Source organism: Bubalus bubalis, chromosome 3 (genome assembly GCF_019923935.1).
Source record: "Bubalus bubalis isolate 160015118507 breed Murrah chromosome 3, NDDB_SH_1, whole genome shotgun sequence".
Taxonomy (NCBI): domain Eukaryota; kingdom Metazoa; phylum Chordata; class Mammalia; order Artiodactyla; family Bovidae; genus Bubalus; species Bubalus bubalis.
This window is the reverse complement of record NC_059159.1, coordinates 139,129,305-139,151,541: the sequence shown is the minus strand read 5'-3', so window position 1 is coordinate 139,151,541 and position 22,237 is coordinate 139,129,305. Positions and strand designations below refer to the sequence as shown.

Below are 22,237 nucleotides of genomic sequence, written 5' to 3'. Positions count from 1 at the left end.
TGAGGAAATTGCCTGATAAAAGTGTTGTTTATTCAAGAGAAGTTTCCGGTATTTTGATGACATTTCAGAGGGGAAAAAGGAGACAGAAAGAAGGAGATTGATCTGAAACCTACTAATACTGCTGGGATCAGTGTTAACCTATGGCCACTCTTGTCCTCCACCCACCCCTAGGTCCTGCCCATTGTGATTTTCTTCAGCACTGTGATGTCCATGTTGTACTACCTCGGATTGATGCAGTGGATCATTAGAAAGGTACCGGGACTAGAAGGAAGTGGGTGACAGGGGTAGAGCTGATTATCTCAGGGACAAAGTCTTGAATGTCTTTTATCTGGATTTTTACAAACTGCCTTTCCCTTCGTACCAAAATCCACTCCTACCCCAAGGTATTAGATTCAAACCCCAAAATCCTCCATGGATCTACAGAGGGAATTTTATCTCCAGGATTTCTAATAACGCTGTGACTTGCGACTCCCTGGACATCTTCATGAAACCTCAGCAGTTATTCCTTTAGCCAAAGAATTGACTTCAAGAAGTTGGGACCAGATTGTCCTTTCATCTTGACTATCCACCCATGCCTTACACAAAGTCACTGCTTACCCTCAGATGATAACCCAAATGGATCTTCCTTGTCTAGGAGTTGCTAGAGAATCAAAGGAAGAAAGGAAAGCTGCTGTTCTCTCATGAGGGCTTTTGTCAGCATGCAAAATATTTTTTTTTGGGGGGGTCTGAAAAGCTCATCTCAGTCCTGCTGCCCCAACACTGTCAGTCCTACATCATATTATATTGCAAAACTCAGTAATTTATAAGTTAGTTTAAATGCACTCAAGAACAAGGCAGCGTATAGAGGTTTTGGGCACAGCCACAACCCTCCTTTGATCCCTGTAAATAAATAAAATGGGGAGAGAGCCAGAATACCAGTAGGATTAAATGTTTCAGCAAGAGTGCCAGAGTGCATAATTTTCTGACTGTCAATTGAAACACTTAGCATTCCTGTGTTTCATGTCGAAGCAGGAAGGAAGGAGAGAGGATGCAACAGAAAGTCCCCATTCTTGGGTGGGGACTACAGTCTCCGGTTGGAAGAACCACTACAAAAGTGGGACTGTCAACCATGTTTGAGACTTAGGTAGAAAAAGCCAAACCTCAACTACATCCCATTACTTATTAACTAAGCAATCTCTGACAGAACAACTAAACCGTTCTGTGCCTTGGTTTCCTCTTCTGTAAAATGTGTCTAACTATAGGACCTCCCTGAGAGGGTTATTATAAAGATTAAATTCATCACTAGAACAGGGGCTTAAAATAGTCCTTGGAATGCTGTGAAGACTGACATGACTGTTAGAAAATATTATAACTTATTACTCGGAAAAAAAATCAATACATTACTTCTACAAGATAGACATGTCAAGAGACATTCATTGTATAGTGTTCAAAGAATATACAATGACTCAGACTTCAGTTCAGTTCAGTTCAGTTCAGTCACTCAGTCATGTCTGACTCTTTGAGACCCCATGGAGTGCAGCACACCAGGCCTCCCTGTCCATCACCAGCTCCCGGAGCTTGCTCAAACTCATGTCCATTGAGTCAGTGATGCCATCCAAATATCTCATCCTCTGTCAACCCCTTCTCCTCTCGCCTTCAATCTTTCCCAGTGTCAGAGTCTTTTCCAATGAGTCGGTTCTTCACATCGGGTGGCCTAAGTATTGGAGTTTCAGCATCAGTCCTTCCAATGAATGTTCAGGACAAATTTCCTTTAGGATTGACTGGTTGGATCTCCTTGCAGTCCAAGGGACTCTCAAGGGTCTTCTCCAGCACCACAGTTCAAAAGCATCAATTCTTTGGTGCTCAGCTTTCTTTATGGTCCAACTCTCACATCCATACTGGAAAAACCGTAGCTTTGACTAGATGGACCTTTGTTGGCAAAGTAATGTCTCTGCTTTTTAATATGCTGTCTAGGTTGGTCATAACTTTTCTTCCAAGGAGCAAGTGTCTTTTAATTTCATGGCTGCAGTCACCGTCTGCAGTGATTTTGGAGCCCAATAAGGAAAGTCTGTCACTGTTTCCATTGTTTCCCCCTCTATTTGCCATGAAGTGATGGGACTGGATGCCATGATCTTAGTTTTCTGAATATTGAGTTTTAAGCCAACTTTTTCACTCTCCTCTTTCACTTTCATCAAGAGGCTCTTTAGTTCTTTGCTTCCTGCCATGAGTATGGTGTCATCTGCATATTTGAGGTTATTGATATTTCTCCCAGCAATCTTGATTCCAGCTTGTGCTTCATCCAGCCCGGTATTTCGCATGATGTACTCTGCATATAAGTTAAATAAGCAGAATGACAATATACAGCCTTGACATACTCCTTTCCCAATTTGGAACCAGTCTGTTGTTTAGTTCTAACTGTTGCTTCTTGACCTGCATACAGATTTCTCAGGAGGCAGGTCAGGAGGTCTGGTATTCCCATCTCTTGAAGAATTTTCCAGTTTATTGTGATCCACACAATCAAAGGCTTTGGAGTAGTCAATAAAGCAGAAGTAGATGCTTCTGGAACTCTCTTGCTTTTTTGATGATCCAACGGATGTTGGCAATCTGATATCTGGTTTCTCTGCCTTTTCTAAATCCAACTTGAGCATCTGGAAGTTCACGGTTCATGTACTACTGAAGCCTGGCTTGGAGAATTTTGAGCATTACTTTGCTAGCGTGTGAAATGAGTGCAATTGTGCAGTAGTTTTAACATTCTTTGGCATTGCCTTTCTTTGGGATTGGAATAAAAACTGACCTTTTCCAGTCCTGTGGCCACTGCTGAGTTTTCAAATTTGCTGGCATATTGACTCAGACTTAGCATTCAAGTAAGATTTGATCAGCCTGCTTTATGCACTATATAATGAAAACGCTAGGTGGCGTCTTGAGGGACTCCAAGGAGCTGGCAATGGCACCCCACTCCAGTACTCTTGCTTGGAAAATCCCATGGACAGAGGAGCCTGTTAGGCTGCAATCCATGGGGTCGCTAAGAGTCGGACAAGACTCAGCGACTTCACTTTCACTTTTCACTTTCAGGCATTGGAGAAGGAAATGGCAGCCCACTCCAGTGTTCTTGCCTGGAGAATCCCAGGGACGGGGGAGCCTGGTGGGCTGCCGTCTATGGGGTCGCACAGAGTCAGACACGACTGAAGTGGCTTAGCATAGCAAGGAGCTCCAGTCCTTTATTTCTCAGTGCAGAAAGAATTCAATGAAAGGCATTAGAATAGGATGCTTATGAGTTTTACAAGCAGACAGGCAAAAAGGTGCCACGCCCTGAGAAACTAGTGGGCTACAGTCTTATAAACAAAGGAAAAGTGCAGAGAGGGAAAAAACCATGTTCTTCCTCATTCTTGAGTAGACCCCATGCTTCCATCATCAGCTCCTCCTCCATTCTTGGCAGAGGAGTTTTTTGTCTTCACCAGGTCAAGCCAAGACTGTCATGGCACTACGGAAAATTATTTCAGATCTCAGTACAATGAGGGTCTTCCACTTTGAAGTGTTACCTTTTCATAAATTATTGTTTTTATGTGTGCAGAGAGCATGTTACTGAACTCGCTGAGCAGGATGTGGGTCTCATGCCACCATTGTTTTGTTGTTTTGGGAAATGTCTTGTACTTCCGTTGCAGGGTTTGTTGCTAAGCTAGCTCGCTTCGTTTTATGCTTAAGCAAATCTGCTTTCCTGAGTAATCATTAACTTACAAGAGTCTCCCTTTTTTTTTTTTTTTTTTCTATTTGCATTCCCTTAGCGTGAAGGCAATGGCAACCCACTCCAGTACTCTTGCCTGGCAAATTCCATGGACAGAGGAGCCTGGTAGGCTGCAGTCCATGGGGTCTCTAGGAGTCGGACACAACTGAGTGACTTCACTTTCACTTTTCACTTTCATGCATTGGAGAAGGAAATGGCAACCCACTCCAGTGTTCTTGCCTGGAGAATTCCAGGGACGGGGGAGCCTGGTGGGCTGCCGTCTCTGGGGTCACACAGAGTCAGACACGACTGAAGCAACTTAGCAGCAGCAGCAGCAACAGTGTGATTTGCTATTTAATCACCTACTTTGTCCCTTTATTCTGTCCCTATCAATAAGGTATATATATTCAAGTTTAGTACAATTGTTGAAGTCCTCAGCATTTTCCTCCATTTTAAAGATTTTTATCCCTACTTTGAAGTTCTGTGTGTACAAACAATTCTTTACTGACTTTATCCTTGTTTGCCTTTTAGGTTGGATGGGTAATGCTAGTGACTATGGGAACATCTCCTGTTGAATCTGTAGTAGCTTCTGGCAATATATTTATTGGACAGGTAAGTTGTAATATCAAAAAAACAAAACATCTGCTAAAATGGATACTCTTTCCAGAAAGAGAAAAAAAAATGTTTTTAATGACAGTGTTATTTCCTTTACTGTAGGAGGAAGGTATCAAGATAAGGAACCCTCAATATTAATAATGTGTAGACTCCAAGGGTAGAGAGAGAGAGAGAGAGAGAGAGCGCTCTTCTAAGAGACTCCATGCCCTAGTGTGGAATTTGGGTTCTTGGAAATTTATGGAGAGGAAGAAAAACTGAATCATTTTATCAAAGCATAGGGCTTCTCATGTATAGATTCTCAACAAATCTTTTCTGAATTAACTGAGTTGTTGAGGTTTCTGACCCACCCATCAAATGCTAGCAGCTCATCTACTCAGATGGAGTTCACCATTCATCTTGAAGCTGCAAATATGTAACAGGCAGCCTCTCATTCTCTAGTACTAATATAAAGCTTGTGGCAATGAAAGAGACCAAGAAAGGCTTTCCCCCAAGAACCATGCAGCCATATCAGTACTTAAGCTCATTCTCAACTTATCTGAACCGTCCAACAGTCTCTTTGCTGAGCCTAAAGAAAAATGCTGATGAGCAAAAGCATTTTCACCTTCCTTATCTATCACATGCATTTTTGCCTGAAGTCCATTTAAGCAGAGAAATATGTTGCCAAGGGACATCTCTCAAAATGGCAGCATTCCTAAGGGGTATATAAGTAAGAAATCCTCATCACTTAGGATACATAACTTCAGGCAGAATGGAATCACACACCAAGGAAACCAGGTATGAATACTTGCTAGCATGGCTATGCAAGGAAACTGAATTTGAAGCAAAAATCAAGTCACCCCAAAAAACACATGGCCCCAAATTAAAAGGCTTACAATTGCTCCAGGCGGCTGAGCCTTCTGATTGGTAAGCCTAGCTTACTAGCCTAGAGCAGAGCTCTTTCCCTAGTAGTTGAAATTATTATAATTATAGCCATAAAATCCCTCAGGACTAATTAGGGCACCATCTTGAGCTGATTACTCCTACCTGCAGGGTAAGAGGGCTCATGTACTGAGTTTCTATGCAGTCCATAAATTGAAGCTCAACACACTCAATCTTATAGAACAATTAGAAATAATGAGGGGAAAATTGTAAAATTGCACACATGCTCCAGTGGTGCTCAATTTGATACTTAATATGTACTTAATGTGCTAAAAGTACAGCTATTATTTATGGAGAGTCCCACACCATAGGCCACCTGCCCTCAATGGAACTCAAGCCTTTACAACTATATTCTAATTGATGCCTTTCCATGCAAGTAGAGGTGGTTCTCTGATTTTCAATTAGGGAAAGGCCCATGGGCACCAGTCCTTGTTATTGCTGGTATTTTTTAATACTTGTGTTTTTGTTTCCCTATGGTATCAGCAAAGAGGTTAGGGTATGTTGGGATGAAGCTGGGAGATGGGAAGTCACAGAGGTTTGGGAACCAGAGTTCCCAAGGCCAGGCCACTGGATAGAGTTACTTGGCCCATGGTTGTCCAACCTTAGAAAAGAGTACCAAGTCATCAGAGTCCAATCCTAGGGTAGGCAGGAGCCTTACATAAACTGGCCTTACAAACTTCACACATGACTCTGTATATACACTGCCCTAGAGTCCAAAAGACCCAGACATTGATGGTATAGGTTCTTAAACATGAACACTCATCAGAACCACCAGCAAGTTTGTTAAAACACTGCTGCTGGACCCAGCCCTAGAGTTTTCCATTAAGTAATTCTGAGAATTTATGGGTCTAACAAATTCCTGGTCAAGCTGATGGAACTGGCCTGAAGTCCACTCTTAGAAATTCTGCTGTAGAGAATGGAATTTTGAGTAGTAGCCTCTCCTCCTCAGGGAACGTTGAATCTGGTCACTTTGTATTTCCAGACCGAGTCTCCTCTGCTGGTCCGACCGTATTTACCATATGTCACCAAGTCTGAACTCCACGCGATCATGACCGCTGGGTTCTCCACCATTGCTGGAAGTGTCTTAGGTGCATACATCTCTTTTGGGGTAAGAATGTTTCAGGCTTAACTTAAGGAAAAATTCAATCTTTTTTTTTTCTTTACTATTGTTATTTCGGTTCTTTCCTTTACTACTGCTGCCAGATAAGGAGGCAAAAAGAGTATCCCTTTTTTCTGTATAGATGGTCACAGTTCTTTTGGCATTTGAATAGAGTGACCCCCAAGGAGCTTTGGTGTTTCACGTTCATATCCCAGCCACCTAAACATGAACTATATCCAACCATACCAGAATGAAATCTGGTATTTCAATCATAACCTCATATTATGAGGTTACTTCGGGTGAAAATTTAAATATGTAAAAAAAAAAAATTTAATTATTACAGATACTAGTTAAAGGCCATCTAGGTCAGGCATTAGCAAACTCTGGCCCAGGGGCAAATTTAGATCACTTTGGTTTTTTTTTTTTTTTTTTTAATAACTACAGTTTAATTGGAAGCCAGCTATTCCTGTTCATTATCTAAGCAGCTTTTATGATACAGAGTTGAGTAGTTGTGGCTCCAAAAGCCAAAACTATTTACCCTTTACAAAAAGCTTTTTCTGACTCCTGGCTTACAGCAGAGATTCTCAAAACCTATTTCACATTAGAATCACCTGGGATTTTTAAAATGTTTTTAAAAGCCCTAATGCCCAGGTCCATACCCCAGAGTAATTAATCCAGAATCTCTTGGGATGAGACCCAGGCATCAATATTATTTTTCAGTCCTCAGATTTCATTGTATAGCCCAGTTTGAGAGCAGTTGGTCTATGGGATGGGGCTGAAGAATGTTACGGTAACCAGTGCACATGCCTCGAGTACAGAGCTTAGAGCCTCCAGTGGAGAAATGGAATAATATAGCAGTTGCGTGGTCCAGCTGATGAGGAATTCATATAAGATAGGCAAGTTTCAATCCAGGACTTCATCCAAATCTTACAGAGCCAATCAGTGGGAAGAAGAAAGACAAAAAGGGTAGAGACCTCAGGAACAGCAGTTTGACTCATGCCCCAGATGGATCGCTGTAGGAATTCTGCCTACAAAACTGTGCTGGATGGAATGGGAGTGGGGAGGGAGGAGCAGATTCTATAATTCTGGAAACACAGGGAAGAGAATCCAGAAACAAGATGAGGTTGTGGGAGGGAAGGGGAAAGAGTTTAAGCAGAACTGCAGTGAGGAAAACAAAAACAACTTACAGATTAAAGGGACTCTGAATAAACAGATATTATGTAGAGGCACAAAGGACATCAGGAAAGCAAAAGGAAGATGGAGAGGGGTGTATGCATGCCTGCACCCCAGATACCCATCACCTAAATTGAGGACATAATGAAATAGCTTTAGGGGCTATTTGAACATTTGAAAGAACAATAGAGAGGTAGAGTTATCATCTTTGAAAGTTCCTAAACACAGGATTAATTCTCTTCTGAAATGGTCAAATTTGGGTTTGTGCTTCTCCAAAAGATGTGGTCAATTGATGCCATCTCCCTTCTCTCAAGTTGATGCCCAGGATATGACTATTGAGCTTTTCCAAGCCTCCAAAGAAACACTGATTTCTGGCACAGAATCAATGCCTGCCCGTCACCTCCCTTGTAAGGCATTTGGGTCATTCATTTTAAACACAACAGAAAAGCTAAACCTTAAACTGGTCTTTCTCTTGAAATCACAGGTTTCATCCTCTCACTTGTTAACTGCTTCAGTTATGTCTGCACCTGCGGCATTGGCTATTTCTAAACTTTTTTGGCCTGAGACAGAAACACCTAAAATAAACCTCAAGAACGCCATGAAAATGGAAAGTGGGTAAGTGGGACAAGTTCACCTAGTTAATAGTTAATCACTACAAAAGTAGGAGGCTGGGGGTGGGGGAGGAGAGTTTTGCTGCAGTCCAAATTCAAAGTGCAGCAAAAATTTTATTATCAGAGAACACAGTGAATTAAAGTGAATTTAATTTCCCATAACTATGTAGACTCTATCCAAAACATCTTCTTTCAACACTCAAGGAAATCTTTCCTAACTACCAGCACCTAAATGTCAATACATTTCCTTGACTGTTCATTGTAGGCATTTCATTTAACTAACTTTTTTTTAGATTGAAGTATAGTTGGTTTGTGATATTATATTAGGTTCAGGTGAATAGATCGTTAATTTTAAATATCATATAGAGTTCATTGTGGATCCCCTGGTAGCTCAGCAGTAAAGAATCCACCTACAATGCAGGAGACACAGGAGACATGGGTTTGATCCCTGGGTCAGGAAGATCCCCTGGAGAAGGAAATGGCAACCCACCCCAAGTATTCTTGCCAGGAAAATCCCAGAGGACAGAGGAGCATGGCAGAATGCAGTCCACAGGGTCACAAAGAGTCAGACTCAACTGACCAACTGAACCCACACATAGGCTTCACTGGGCCATGATTTAAGACTGTTGGAAAATCATAGGATCACCATTTCCAGAAGTTTCTTATATAATAGGGATGATGAGATATGATATTAGTATTCCTAACCCCTCTTAGGTTCATTTACTTTTTGCTCTTTTTGAAAGAAAGAGAAAGGGGTGGGAAAAAATAAGGAATTTAGGGTGTTCAAAAGTATGTCATTATATAACGGAATTTATCAACCAATATGTTTCTGAGATTCATCCATTGTTTGTATATAGAGAATCATAACCATGAGTGGAAAAGCAAGTTGCCAAAGTATCTATATGGAATATGTGGATTTCACTTATAAAGCTAGCAAATGTGTAAACTAACACAATATATTATTCAGGGGAAAGAAAATTAAAAAGAAAGGAAATCTTAAGCAAATCCTAGTGGGCCAAGTACCTCTGAGATTAGAGAGAAGAAGATGTGATTAACGAGGGAGTGCTCAAAGCTGATGTGACATTCCATTTCTTAAATGAGATGATGGATGCATACACAGACCTTCCTTGAATTGTTACTTCTTATACTGTGAACTCGGAGAAGGCAATGGCACCCCACTCCAGTACTCTTGCCTGGAAAATCCCATGAGTGGAGGAGCCTGGTAGACTGCAGTCCATGGGGTCGCTAAGAATTGGACACGACTGAGTGACTTCACTTTCCCTTTTCACTTTCATGCATTGGGTAAGGAAATGGCAACCCACTCCAGTGTTCTTGCCTGGAGAATCCCAGGGACGGGGGTGCCTGGTGGGCTGCCATCTATGGAGTCGCACAGAGTCGGACATGACTGAAGCGACTCAGCAGCAGCAGCAGCAGCAGCATACTGTGAACTCCCGGATGAACTCCGGGAGTTGGTGATGGACAGGGAGGCCTGGCTGCTGTGATTCATGGCGTCGCAAAAAGTTGGACACGACTGAGTGACTGAACTGACTGACTGATACTGTGAATATTTTATAAATATTCTCTAGAAGCCATCAAATATAATTGTTTAAACCTGTAATATTTTATTCTTTACCAATTTTTTAGTATAAATTATTCCCCCAAATTAAAAGAGTGGTATAACACTTAGACACTCATATGCCCATCACCTACTCTCAAAAACTAAATCCTTTCATGATTTCGTGGAATTCGGGTGAGTATTTCAGCCAGGACATGGGTCTGAGAGTTTGTCTCTCCATTCGAATGAGCTCCGATTATGCCATTTCTACACCTATGATGTCCATCCACTGACAATCCTTTAGTAATTCTGGAATTGCTATTTTTTGATAAAGTGATTCAAGGAATCTCCTAGAAGCTGCAACACAGGGAGCATCCTCATCCATTTCCCTGGTGGCGAACATTGCCGTGAATTTGATTGCCTTCTTAGCTCTGCTGTCTTTTATGAATTCAGCCCTGTCCTGGTTGGGAAACATGTTTGACTACCCACAACTGAGTTTTGAGGTACAATTCTATCATATTCCTCCTCCTTTACGTTTCTGCCAATCTTTGTTAAAAATAAAGCTGGTTTATGAATTGTCTATAATATACTCTAACTGGCTATAGTGCACTCTTCTACCATGTACAGATTTACCAGGAACCCCCCAACTTCCCACCCCTCTCTCCTCCTTCCCCCAACACATTCATTCCTGACTCCTTCCCCCAAATCCTTCCTTACTTCAAATGACCAGTTTCAACCTTTACTCCTAAAGGATAAAGAGAGGCTAGAGGAGGCACAGGGATTTCTGTGCCTAAGGACATAGAGGGGATGGGAACAATCTGGTCATAGGCATGAGACCCAAGAACTGGAAGCAAATCACTGCTCTAAAGAGGTCTTCTTCTTCTTTTTTTTTTTTTTTTGTAGGTAATATGCTCCTACATCTTCATGCCCTTTGCCTTCATGATGGGAGTAGACTGGCAAGATAGCTTTATGGTTGCCAAACTCATAGGTTATAAGACATTCTTCAATGAATTTGTGGCTTATCAGCAACTCTCAAAATTGATCCATTTAAGGCAAGTGGGTGGACCCAAATTTGTGGATGGTGTGCAGCAATATATATCAGTGAGTACATTTCCTTCCTGATATACTTCAACACATACATACACTCATCAAATAGCTGCTGGTGCCTCTGTGTGTCAGGTACCATGCCAGGTATTTGGGGTACATCAGAGAAGAAAACAGGCCCCAAATCTTTGACTTCACAATCGGGCTACGTTGAGTTAATCACAGGGTATGCATGTGCACATGTGTGTATGTGATTGTGTGTAGAAAGAAACACAGCTAACCTTTACCACTGTGATCATTTACTTTTGAGCCACTATCAATGCAAATCCATGAGCTGGGATTATAGCCAATAGCTCAACTGGTAAAGAATCCATCTGCAATGCAGAAGACCCCCGTTCGATTTCTGGGTTGGGAAGATCTGCTGAAGAAGGGATAGGCTACCGACTCCAGTATTCTTGGACTTCCCTGGTGGCTCAGCTGGCAAAGAATCTGCTTGCAATGCAGGAGACCTGGGTTTGATCCCTGGGTTGGGAAGATCCCCTGGGAAAAAGGAATGGCTACCCACTCCAGTATTCTGGCCTGGAGAATTCTGTGGACTATATAGTCCATGGGGTCGCAAAGAGTCAGACTCAACTACGTGACTTTCACTTTCACTTCACTTTCACATCAGATATTTATGGAATGTCTTCTTTGAGCACTGTGCTATGGATGGCTGCCACAGTGTTAAATGAGTGATAAAGCCTCTGTTCTCATGGGACTCATCATCTACTGATCATGAAGTTCTCTTTCTTCCTGTTTAAGAAACTGTTTGATCTCTGAGAAACTGCCCAAGTGCCGCCTAGTGCCTATATTAAAGAGGCAGTGAGACACAACAACTATCCTCCAAGTGAATGAGGGAAGAAAAAAAGCTCAGGCCCTATAATTATGTCACGATTTCAGGTCCATAGCCTGCAAGGAGATGTTCATGTTTACTTGGCCTTGAATGGGATGAGGGAAACCAGGTGAGGCTGTTATCTCAGCCATATTTGCAGCTGAGTCTCCAGCTTCTACTTTTCTGAAGAACAGAATTGTCACACATGGAAACTCTGAGGGAAATAGCGAACATTTCCTACCACCACCATTACTCATCAAAACAATCTGCTTGGAATTAACGTCCTAGGCACATATTTGGCTTCAAAGGGAAAGGGAAGGAAAAGCATGCTGTTCAAGGTTCTGAGACTGCCCACCTCTGACCATCTCTCCTAGCCTCCCAAACACCAAACACGCAGATTACTCCCACGTGTTACACAAATATAACAGCATACTCCAGGGGAGTATTGATTTGTATTTATGGTCAGGGGCATTTTGACCCACACATCTGAGATGAATAATAGCTCTGCAGGTCTCCTGTTTCTCAGTGTTCATTCTTCAACTGACCACACAATGGAGCTTGGCCAAACATCCTCATCATTTGGATGCCACCACAAACTAGCTGGCTTCCCTGCCAAAAGGAAAGAATAGGCTAAATTAAGTGAAATGTTTTCCATCCCCTACTGCCGGTTGCCTGGAAAAAGTAGTTTTGTTATTAAGCAAAGTGAGCTCTCAGTTCTGGCTGTACTAAGCAGGTTTGTGAACAGGTTATTAAGAGGATAGAAATAGAACAGTAAAGCTGATGTGGGTTGGGAGTGAGCCCAACCAGGGGCAGACTCACAGGAGGATATTTGGAGATAGGAACTCAATGGCTTTTGCTATTGTTGAGTCACAAAGGGGAAAGCATTTTGTTTTTCCAAATGTCTTATTTCCAATCAACCAAGTGGGGACGAGTTCTTACAATTTCTGTTTACCAACCAACAAGTGGTGGGAGTGTCCCAACATCTCTTGGAAAAGGTACAATGTGACTAAAGCATACAACCTGGGTCCATAAGGCAAAAACCCAGTGTTATCCATTGAATTATGCACACTGATGACCTTCATCTAAGTGTTCAGAATGCATATGTACAGATGGCCAACTGACACATGGAAAGATGCCCATCGCTAATTATTAGAGAAACGAAAATCAAACTGCAATGAGCACAATCGCACACCAGTCAGAAGGACCATCATTAAAAAGTCTACAAATAACAAATGCTGGAGAGGGAATGGAGAAAAGGGAGCCCTCCTACACCGTTGGTTGGAATGTAAATTGGTACAGCCACTATGGAAAATAGTATGGAGGTTCCTCGAGAGCTCAGTTGGTAAAGAATCCACCTGCAATGCAGGAGACCCCAGTTTGATTCCTGGGTCAGGAAGATCTGCTGGAGAAGGGATAGGTTACCCACTCCAGTATTCTTGGGCTTCCCTTGTGGCTCAGCTGGTAAAGAATCTGCCTGCAATGCAGGAGACCTGGGTTCGATCCCTAGGTTGGGAAGATCCCCCAGAGAAGGGAGAGGCTACCCACTCCAATATTCTGGCCTGGAGAATTCCATGAACTGTATACTCCATGGGGTCACAAAGAGTCAGACATGACTGAGAGACTTTCACTTTTCCTCAAAAAACTAAAACTAGAGTGACCATATGATCCAACAATCCCACTCCTGGGAATATACTCAGAGAAAAGTGTAACATGAAAAGATACATGCACCCCAGTGTTCATAGCAGCACTATTTACAATAGCCAAGACATGGAAGCAATCTAAATGTCCATCAGTGGATGAATGGATAAAGAAGATATGGTACATATACACAATAGAATACAACTTAGCCATAAAAAATAATAAAATAATGTCATTTGCAGCAACGTGGATACTAAGTAAAGTAAGTCAGAAAGAGAAAGACAAATACCATATGATATCACTTATATCTAAGTGAAATCTAAAATATAACACAAATGAAATTATTTATGAAGCAGACACAGACTCACAGACATGGAAAACAAACTTACAGTTACCAAAGGGGAAAGAGAAAAGAAAGGATAAATTAGGTTTGGTATTGGCAGATAAAAACTACTATACATAAAGCAGATAAATAATAAGATCCTACTGTATAGACCAGAAAACTAAATTTATTCCCTGTAATAAACCATAATGGAAAAGAATACATATCTGTATATAATAAATATATATTCTATATATCTGAATCATTTTGCTGAGCAGAAGAAACTAACAAAACAGTGTAAATCAAATATACTTCAGTTTAAAAAAAAAAAAAGAGGAATGCATATGTAGCATGTCACCCCCAGAATGAGCTCTTTATCACTCCATCATTTTCACCATCTTCTTTTTCTTAGAATAAACATAATACTTTCCATGTTTGTTTCTTTACACATAAAACGTACCATGGTACAGAACTCAAAAGGTACAAGAGGTGTACAGGGAAAAGAAAGTCATCCTCCCTATTTCTCTACGATTCAGCTCCTCTCCACATTTCACATCATGCTCTCTGCTGTTAGCAGAGATACTTTGCCCTTGGCAACGTATCTTGGATGCCTGTGACACAATATAAGCACATCATAACTTATTTCAACCAGTCCCTCGTTGATGAACACTATTACAATTTTTTAGCTATTAGAAGTAATGCTGCAATGACTTTCCTTGTACCTGTGGCATCCTTGATCCAGTACAAGGAGAGCTGAAAGAACTATTATTAATTTCCTAGTACAGTGCAGCTCTTTCTATCACATAACTCTTGGACAAAGGCTAAGTGGAATCATCCCAGCCTCCTTTTCCTCTTATTATAAGACCCTACATGGCCACATCTGTGTCCCTTCTTCCCCTAGATCCTCAGAAATGAGGAGGGAATCTTAAGCACTTTTTGCCATCTCCTTCCCCATGGCCTCTTAACAAGCTTGCCTATTTTTGAAGCCAATTGAACTAAATGAAAAAGCAATAGACTGAGCAGGGGACAAGAATGAGCTTTTCCGCAAACAGTGGACTGCCCAAATACTTGAAATATATATTTTTTTTCCTGTCTGCATGATGATGGAGAATATCAACAAAGGAGTTCTCAGAAATTGTGAAAGAGAAGAGGAGCTTTATAATCAACAAAAAAACTTACCATTACCACTTGAACCTTGAACATGAGCTTTTAAAAATTCAGTTAGTGAAAAAAAAAGAGGAAAAAAAAAGGCACTGCTACTTTTGATAGAGCGTTAGCCTGGTTTGTTCTTCAAACCAAATCATAGATTTTTCAGGATTTTGGTAAAGAAAATTATTGCCTTGGTCATGTGGGCGCCTTTGCCAGTTTGGCTGTGCCTCTGGTGAACAACTGAGCCCACTGAATCTTCCAAGCCTCCCACAGTCAGCTGCTCAATCTGAGGAAGATTATCTGGATTGAGCAGCATGTCTTGTCCATTGGAACAGAGGAGGAGGGTCATGCTCATGCTTCCAAGAATCCACCTGCCATCTTCTCATCTTTCTGTGTAAAAAGACTATTCACTCTCCTAGTACCTAATATTCCTATGATCTGGTCAGAGCTGAGGAAAAAAGAAAGGCAAGCACCCCACAGATAGCGGAAAGGAGCCTCTCTGCTATCTGTGAACTTCCTTTTTACTAAGATAATTCCTTTTCACTGAAGTATAATTTACATACCAAAAAAGGCCTGTATTTTGATAAATCTGTCACCTTTGTAACCACGCCCACAGTCAAGATAATGAACATTTCCACCACACCTAGAAAACGTCCCTTGGCCAGTTGTCAACAACACCTCATCCCACCCCAACCCAGTCCCAGGAAACCAGTGATCTTTCTCTCACTGTAAATCATTTTTGCTTGTTCTAGAATTTCATATAAATGGATTCAGGATTCATATTGTTGCATGTGTTCGTTTTTTCCTTTCTATTGTAGAGTAGTATCCTATTTTATGGATATCCATACTTTAACCATCTGGCTATTGAAGGACATTTGAGTTGTTTCCAGCTTGGGGCTATTGTGAATAAAGCTGCTTTAAATACTCATGTACAATCTCCTTATAGGCATACGCTTTTATTTCTCCTGGGAACATTCCTAGGAGTGGTATTAGTACTCATACAGGCTGTTCTGTTAATTCAATTGCAAAAAAACCTGCTAGGTATGTTCATATTTTACAAACAGGCTGTGCCACTTTACATTCCCACTAACAGTGTATAAGAATTCCAATTGCTCCACATCCTTGCCAACACTTCGTGTTGTTCATCTTTTTTTGCCGTTTTAATGGATGCATAGTGATAGTTTATTGTTTTCATTTAATTTTCATTTTCCTGGTGACAATTGATGTCAAACATCTTCTCCTGTGCTTATTGTGGCCACTTGCATATCTTTCATGAAATCTTTTTATCTGTTTTTTATTGAGTGCTTGTCTTCTTAATGAGTTATAGCATTTCTTTATACATTCTGAATAAGTCCTCTGTCAAATAAATGTAATGTGAGTATTTTCTAGAACCAATTTTGTATCAGCAGCAGCTAATACTTTGCCTGACACAATATAAAAGTTATCATTGAGCAGAAAATAGCATTTGTAGAGGCCAAGACTACCAATCTAAGAACTTCATGAAGTCTGAACCCACACAGCCCCTTTTCCTTCCTCAAAATTCAGGGGAAGATGGAAAAAACAATGGGTGTTTGACACCATACACTGTACATTTATCTGTCGATAGTGATTTCATAGTCAGATTTGGAAGCCCAGTTAGGATATCAGATTTACTAAACTAGGTCACATCATGTATACATCTGTGTGTTTATGCTTATTTCCAGATGCGTTCTGAGGCAATCTCCACTTATGCTCTCTGTGGCTTTGCCAATTTTGGTTCCCTGGGAATAGTGATCGGCGGACTCAGTAAGTGAAAAGAATATTCTTCACCACCAGATACAGTGTAAACGTGCTTCTGATCTCCATGTTGCTCTGTAACATTATTTGTGTTAGAAAAAGAGACACTGCAACAGCAGTAAATTCTTTGGGGTCTATTTTTGCCCCCGCTCTGCAATGTAGTTTTCCTATGTCTGTCCTGGCTAACATCAGGAGTGAGTTCAGTTGCTCAGTCGTGTCCGACTCTTTGTGACCCCATGAATCACAGCACGCCAGGCCTCCCTGTCCATCACCAACTCCCAGAGTTCACTGAGACTCACGTCCATCGAGTCAGTGATGCCATCCAGCCATCTCATCCTCTGTCATCCCCTTCTCCTCCTGCCTTCAATCCCTCCCAGCATCAGTCTTTTCCAATGAGTCAACTCTTCGCATGAGGTGGCCAAAGTACTGGAGTTTCAGCTTTAGCATCATTCCTTCCAAAGAAATCCCAGGGCTGATCTCCTTCAGAATGGACTGGTTGGATCTCCTTGCAGTCCAAGGGACTCTCAAGAGTCTTCTCCAACACTACAGTTCAAAAGCATCAATTCTTCGGCACTCAGCTTTCTTCACAGTCCAACTCTCACATCCATACATGACCACAGGAAAAACCATAGCCTTGACTAGACGGACCTTTGTTGGCAAAGTAATGTCTCTGCTTTTGAACATGCTATCTAGGTTGGTCATAACTTTTCTTCCAAGGAGTAAGCGTCTTTTAATTTCATGGCTGCAGTCACCAGTTGCAGTGATTTTGGAGCCCAGAAAAATAAAGTCTGACACTGTTTCCACTGTATCCCCATCTATTTGCCATGAAGTGATGGGACCAGATGCCATGATTTTAGTTTTCTGAATGTTGAGCTTTAAGCCAACTTTTTCACTCTCCTCTTTCACTTTCATCAAGAGGCTTTTTAGTTCCTCTTCACTTTCTGCCATAAGGGTGGCGTCGTCTGCATATCTGAGGTTATTGATATTTCTCCCAGCAATCTTGATTCCAGCTTGTGCTCCTTGTACAGATATTATTACCCCACTCAAAGATGACAAATACATTTCACTTTGCATGCCAATTCCAGTAGATTTTTAATGACCACCTGGAGAAGGATTCTGAGGTCCAGTGGAAGTTCAGTGGGAAAATGCTGTGATTAATTAATTCTGTGCCACCATAGGCAAAGAAGGGGATGGTGAGAGATGAGTTGCAGATGTTTGGGATCCCTCCTTGCAACCCATTTGCCTTGCCATGCCCTCAACACACTGTGAGGTCTCCTACACCAGAGAAACTTCTCTGGATGTGGAGCTCATCACTTAGTTCTTGAATCCTGAATTTTCCCACTCAGTTTACAAAAGGAAAGAAAAGTCAGCTGACCTGAGACTCCAGCCCTAGAACTCTCAGAGGCAGGGAATTTGGAATTTAAATCAATATCCTCAACATTAACCTTCCATACTTTCTTCCACATTCCCCAGCTTCCATGGCCCCTTCAAGAAAGCGTGACATCACCGCGGGAGCAATAAGAGCTCTGATTGCGGGGACCATCGCCTGCTTCCTGACGGCCTGCATTGCAGGTATTATATTGTGTTGTTTGTGTCCTGTCTCCCTGCACTCACAGGATGGCAACTATGGGGGGACAGTGCCCACCACTTACATACACAGCATATGTTGCTGTAGAGAGCTGAGAGGCAGAGCTGCTCTTAAGCATACTGTGATGTGAAATGTGCGGAGCATGGTGGAGAAGTCAAGAATAGAAGAGGAGTTCAGTGACATCATTAATTAAATAAATGGCACTCTGTTCCACTTCTAGGCATGCTTACCACCACTCCTGTAGACATCAACTGCCACCGCATTTTGGAGAATGCCTTCAACTCCGGCTTAGTCAGAAATACAACCAACGTCGTATCTTGTTGCCAGGGTCTACTGAGCAGGTATTGTACTTTTGATGATAACTTCTTTATAGTCATCATTAATAATAAAAAAAAAAGACCATCCACTTATTATAACTTCATAACTCTTAATACAAGACCCTGTGTGGCAGTTCCAACCACCTTTCATCTTTTTATTTATTTATGACCATACTGGTTCTTTGTTGCTGAGTGTGGGCTTTCTCCAGGTGCAGCCGGCAGGGGCTATTCCTTGTTGTGGCATTGTGGTGCATGGGCTTCTCACCGCAGTGACTTCTCACTGTGGATCATAGGTTTTAGGTACCTAGGCTTCTCTAGTTGAGGCACACTAGATTCTAGAGTGCAGGCTCAGTAGTTGGGGCACACAGGCTTAGTTGCTCCACAGCATGTGGAATCTTCCTGGACTAGGGACCGAACCCATGTCCCTTACATTGGTAGGTGGATTCTAAACCACTGGACCACCAGGGGATCCCAAAACACCTCCATCTTGACTTTTCTCAACTAAGACTAGAAACCATAACACTAACCAATGCTGCTCAAACATTTTAATATGCCCCCAGCTGTGTATTAGGCACTTTGTATGAATTAGCTCAGTTAAACCTTGCAACCACTGTATAAGTTGGGCACTATTGCTTTTTTAAGCATTAGATAAAATCAGGGCTTGGAGAAACTATGTCACTTACTGAAGCAAAATGAGTGCAAGCAAGAGTAAGATAGAAAGAGCCAAGAAAATTTGAGTCTTTCTGCCCACAGAGCCCAGACCCTTATCTAAGACCCTAGTACTAGTTACTAGGTACTGCCTCCCTTTCAAGAGTATCGAGCAATGCAGGCTACCCTGACAGCATGATGGTTATGAGCCTCAGTGGATGAGGGGCCATCATGCCAGCCCCCCTATCTTGTACAGTTTATATCTTCAAAATCAGTATCACCACTCCATCTGCCCTTCTTAAGGTGCAAGTTTTGGAGTTTTTTTAAATATAATTTTATCTTTTTTTTTTTTTTTTTTTTTTTGGCTGTGCTGGACTTTGGCTGTGGCATGGGCCTTTCTCTAGTTGCAGTGAGCAGGGACCACTCTCCGGTTGCAGTGCATGGGCTTCTCATTTCAGTGGCCTCTCTTCTTGCAGAGCATCAACTCTAGGGCATGTGGGCTTCAGTAGTTGAGGCTCCCAGGCTATAGAGCTCAGATTCAGTAGTTGTGGTGTATGGGGTTAGCTGGTCCGCAGCATGCAGGATTCTCTGAGCCCAGGGATCAAACCTATGTCTCCTGCATTGGCAGGGGGATTTCTTTCTACTGAGCACCAGGGAAGCCCCATGTGCAAGTGTTTTATAAAGATTGATTCTATCCTTTATTTGTTTACTCTGGAGGAAATAAGAGGAGTCTTTCAGGCCAAACAGGATTTAAGAGCCAAAACTACTTTGTCCTTAACCCACCCTAACCAGAATGTTAGGCTTCCCTGGTGGCTCAGATGGTAAAGAATCTGCCTGCAATGTGGCAGACCCAGGTTCGATCCCTGGGTTGGAAAGATTTCCTGGAAAAGGGTATCACAATTCACTCCAGTATTCTTGCCTGCAGAACTCCATAGACAGAGGAGCCTGGTGGGCTACAGTCCATAGGGTTACAGAGTCGGACATGACTGAGTGACGAACACTAACACTAACTGGAATGTGAGGGAAGAAATCGGCTTCCTACCCTGTGCTATGTCTCATGTGTCATCTTCTGTTCATCTTCTATTTCTGTCTTTGAAGTCTCAACTAACTGTTTTATTTTCTTTTGCTCCAGCACTGTTGTCAAGGGTCCTGGTGAGGTCATCCCAACCGGAAACCATAGCCTATATTCTTTGAAGAACTGCTGCAACTTGTTGAATACAGCAACACTGAACTGCAGTTGGATTCCTAATGTACTTTGAGTCCAGCCACCCCTCCAACAGAACTCTAAGTACAGGTGCTGAATGTTCTGCTCTGAGGAGAGTGGGGAGAAACAAGCTATTTCCACAGATCAATACTTCTGTCATGGAGTTTCAGCTTTAAAGAAGAAAAACAGGAGTGAATGCTTCAGGTCTATAGCATCTTCTTCCTCCCCTTTCTTCTCCTCCCCACTACTGAGAATTACTCATTTTGGTGTCCCAAAGTGACATGTTGTCTCCAAAAATGTTTCCTATCTCAGAAGGAGATTCTGGAGACGATGCAAAGATGCTTTTTAGTGAAATGTTCATCACCAATGATCTTAATGGCATAAAGACCACATTATACGAGGGAAAAAAATACTAATGACTGGATTAAAGGGACTTCACCCAAAAGAAAGAATGTGAGAAAGGTTTTGGAATACCTTAAGTAATTTATTTGTGTTTTCATTTTTGTCCATACACAAGAGTAATTTTTTAAATCCATGTGTAAATAGTTGATTTGTATGTGTTGTGTGTGTGTGTGTGGTGGTGACGAAGTGGGAACATAAATTATATGTACATGTCCTTGCCCTCTGTTCTATATGTTCTGGTGTCAGCCTTCATAAAAGCCTATGGCACAGTATGTAAGAGATGCCAATTATTCATATGTTGGTTCTCCTCTGTTTACTATGACTATTATTTTTCTCTCTCACTCTTTTTTCTCTTTTTAACTCTTTGCATTTTTCTACTCTGTTTTATTCCTGAGAGTTAAAGTTTTCCCCTTTTCAAATTCAAAAATTAATATTCATTTTTAATAAAAAGTGGCAATATTACACATATACCCCTTTCTCTCCATCCTATTCACTCCAGTCTCTTTCCAGTACCACACTCAGAAATTATTGTTAATGGACTAGTACTGAGGGAGGGAGATATTATTTCTGAGTCATGTGATGAGAATAGATAGTAAGGGGGTAAGGATCAGGCAAATGAGCTGGTGAACACTTGAGGCTTGCTGCCTCAAGAAATCTTATCAATACTCTGTGAACTTTGTGAGTGGCGCTGGGCTAGGTGGAAGTTTCCCTTTTCCCAGTAAAGCTACTCAGTCGAAGGTTTTGGTAGACAGTGATGTCTTCACTCTTCTTTGGCAGACGTAGATACTAGAGAGCTATTTATTCCTCATAGTATATCCTCCACCCACCTGTAGTCTTCTGAAATGGCAAAGATGGAGTGTCTTTGTGTTTCCTGTGTGTTTCCTTGGCTGTCGTCCAAAGTCACCCAGCGCTCTTTTGCACTCACCCAGCACAGAACGTTGCTGTCAGTCTATGCACCCTGACCTTGTTTCAAGCCAAGGCCGTGAAATGAATAATTTTGCATTCCGTCTTATCTGTGCCTGGAATGCGAAGTCTCCTCCCTTCTTTCTGAGTCTATCTTCACACTGATACAGTTTTCATTAACCTGAAAGTCCTTTTTCAAATACAGTATTATGAGTCCAGATATGAATGTTTCCTAATCTCAATAAAGAGGGACATTTACTGCTTCTTATTCTGCTTATTATTTTCCACTGATTTGCAAACAGAGAAGGGGTCAGAAGTGGCATTTCTCTCTCCAATCCAGAAGTTGTGGTTACAAACAAATTCTCTGACACCACAGAAGCCTTAGGGTCACAGCTAAGAATAGATTGGAGTCATGAAATATGGAAACTTTTCTTTGATTTTTCTTTCCATCGATAAAATCAGCACATCCAAGCAGTTAGGTCTGAGTGAGGTCTCTGTAACTGTACAGATTACTAACAGGCAATCATTTTGCAAATGCTCCCACCTAATTGTTCTCATGTTTCTATAGTTTAATTAGGCTGGTAGGCCATTGTGAAGAGCTTAAGACATGCACCTGCCCAATGAGGCTGACTTCCAATTACAGAACAATTCCAAAATCAGGAATGATTATAAAGAACGTATTAAAGGACAACAGTGTTCCAGGA

The 22,237-nt window shown here is 41.6% G+C and overlaps 1 protein-coding gene across 4 annotated transcripts in view; it reads left to right on the top strand.

Moving 5' to 3' along the window:
* SLC28A3 (solute carrier family 28 member 3) overlaps positions 1-21,797 on the top strand; it is a 76,935-nt gene extending 55,138 nt beyond the window's left edge. For 3 of the 4 annotated variants that reach the window (XM_006059094.4, XM_006059093.4, XM_025281955.3), the window contains 10 exons: positions 172-252; positions 4,232-4,312; positions 6,216-6,341; positions 7,990-8,120; positions 10,006-10,174; positions 10,575-10,772; positions 16,399-16,480; positions 17,945-18,043; positions 18,280-18,400; positions 20,157-21,797. In XM_006059094.4, coding sequence (XP_006059156.2) covers positions 172-252; positions 4,232-4,312; positions 6,216-6,341; positions 7,990-8,120; positions 10,006-10,174; positions 10,575-10,772; positions 16,399-16,480; positions 17,945-18,043; positions 18,280-18,400; positions 20,157-20,283 — 1,215 coding nt within the window. In that variant the 3' untranslated portion in view covers positions 20,284-21,797. The remainder of the gene's footprint in view (positions 1-171; positions 253-4,231; positions 4,313-6,215; positions 6,342-7,989; positions 8,121-10,005; positions 10,175-10,574; positions 10,773-16,398; positions 16,481-17,944; positions 18,044-18,279; positions 18,401-20,156) is intronic. The other variant, XM_044940243.2, reaches the window with a different exon arrangement.
* The last annotated feature ends 440 nt before the right edge of the window (positions 21,798-22,237 follow it).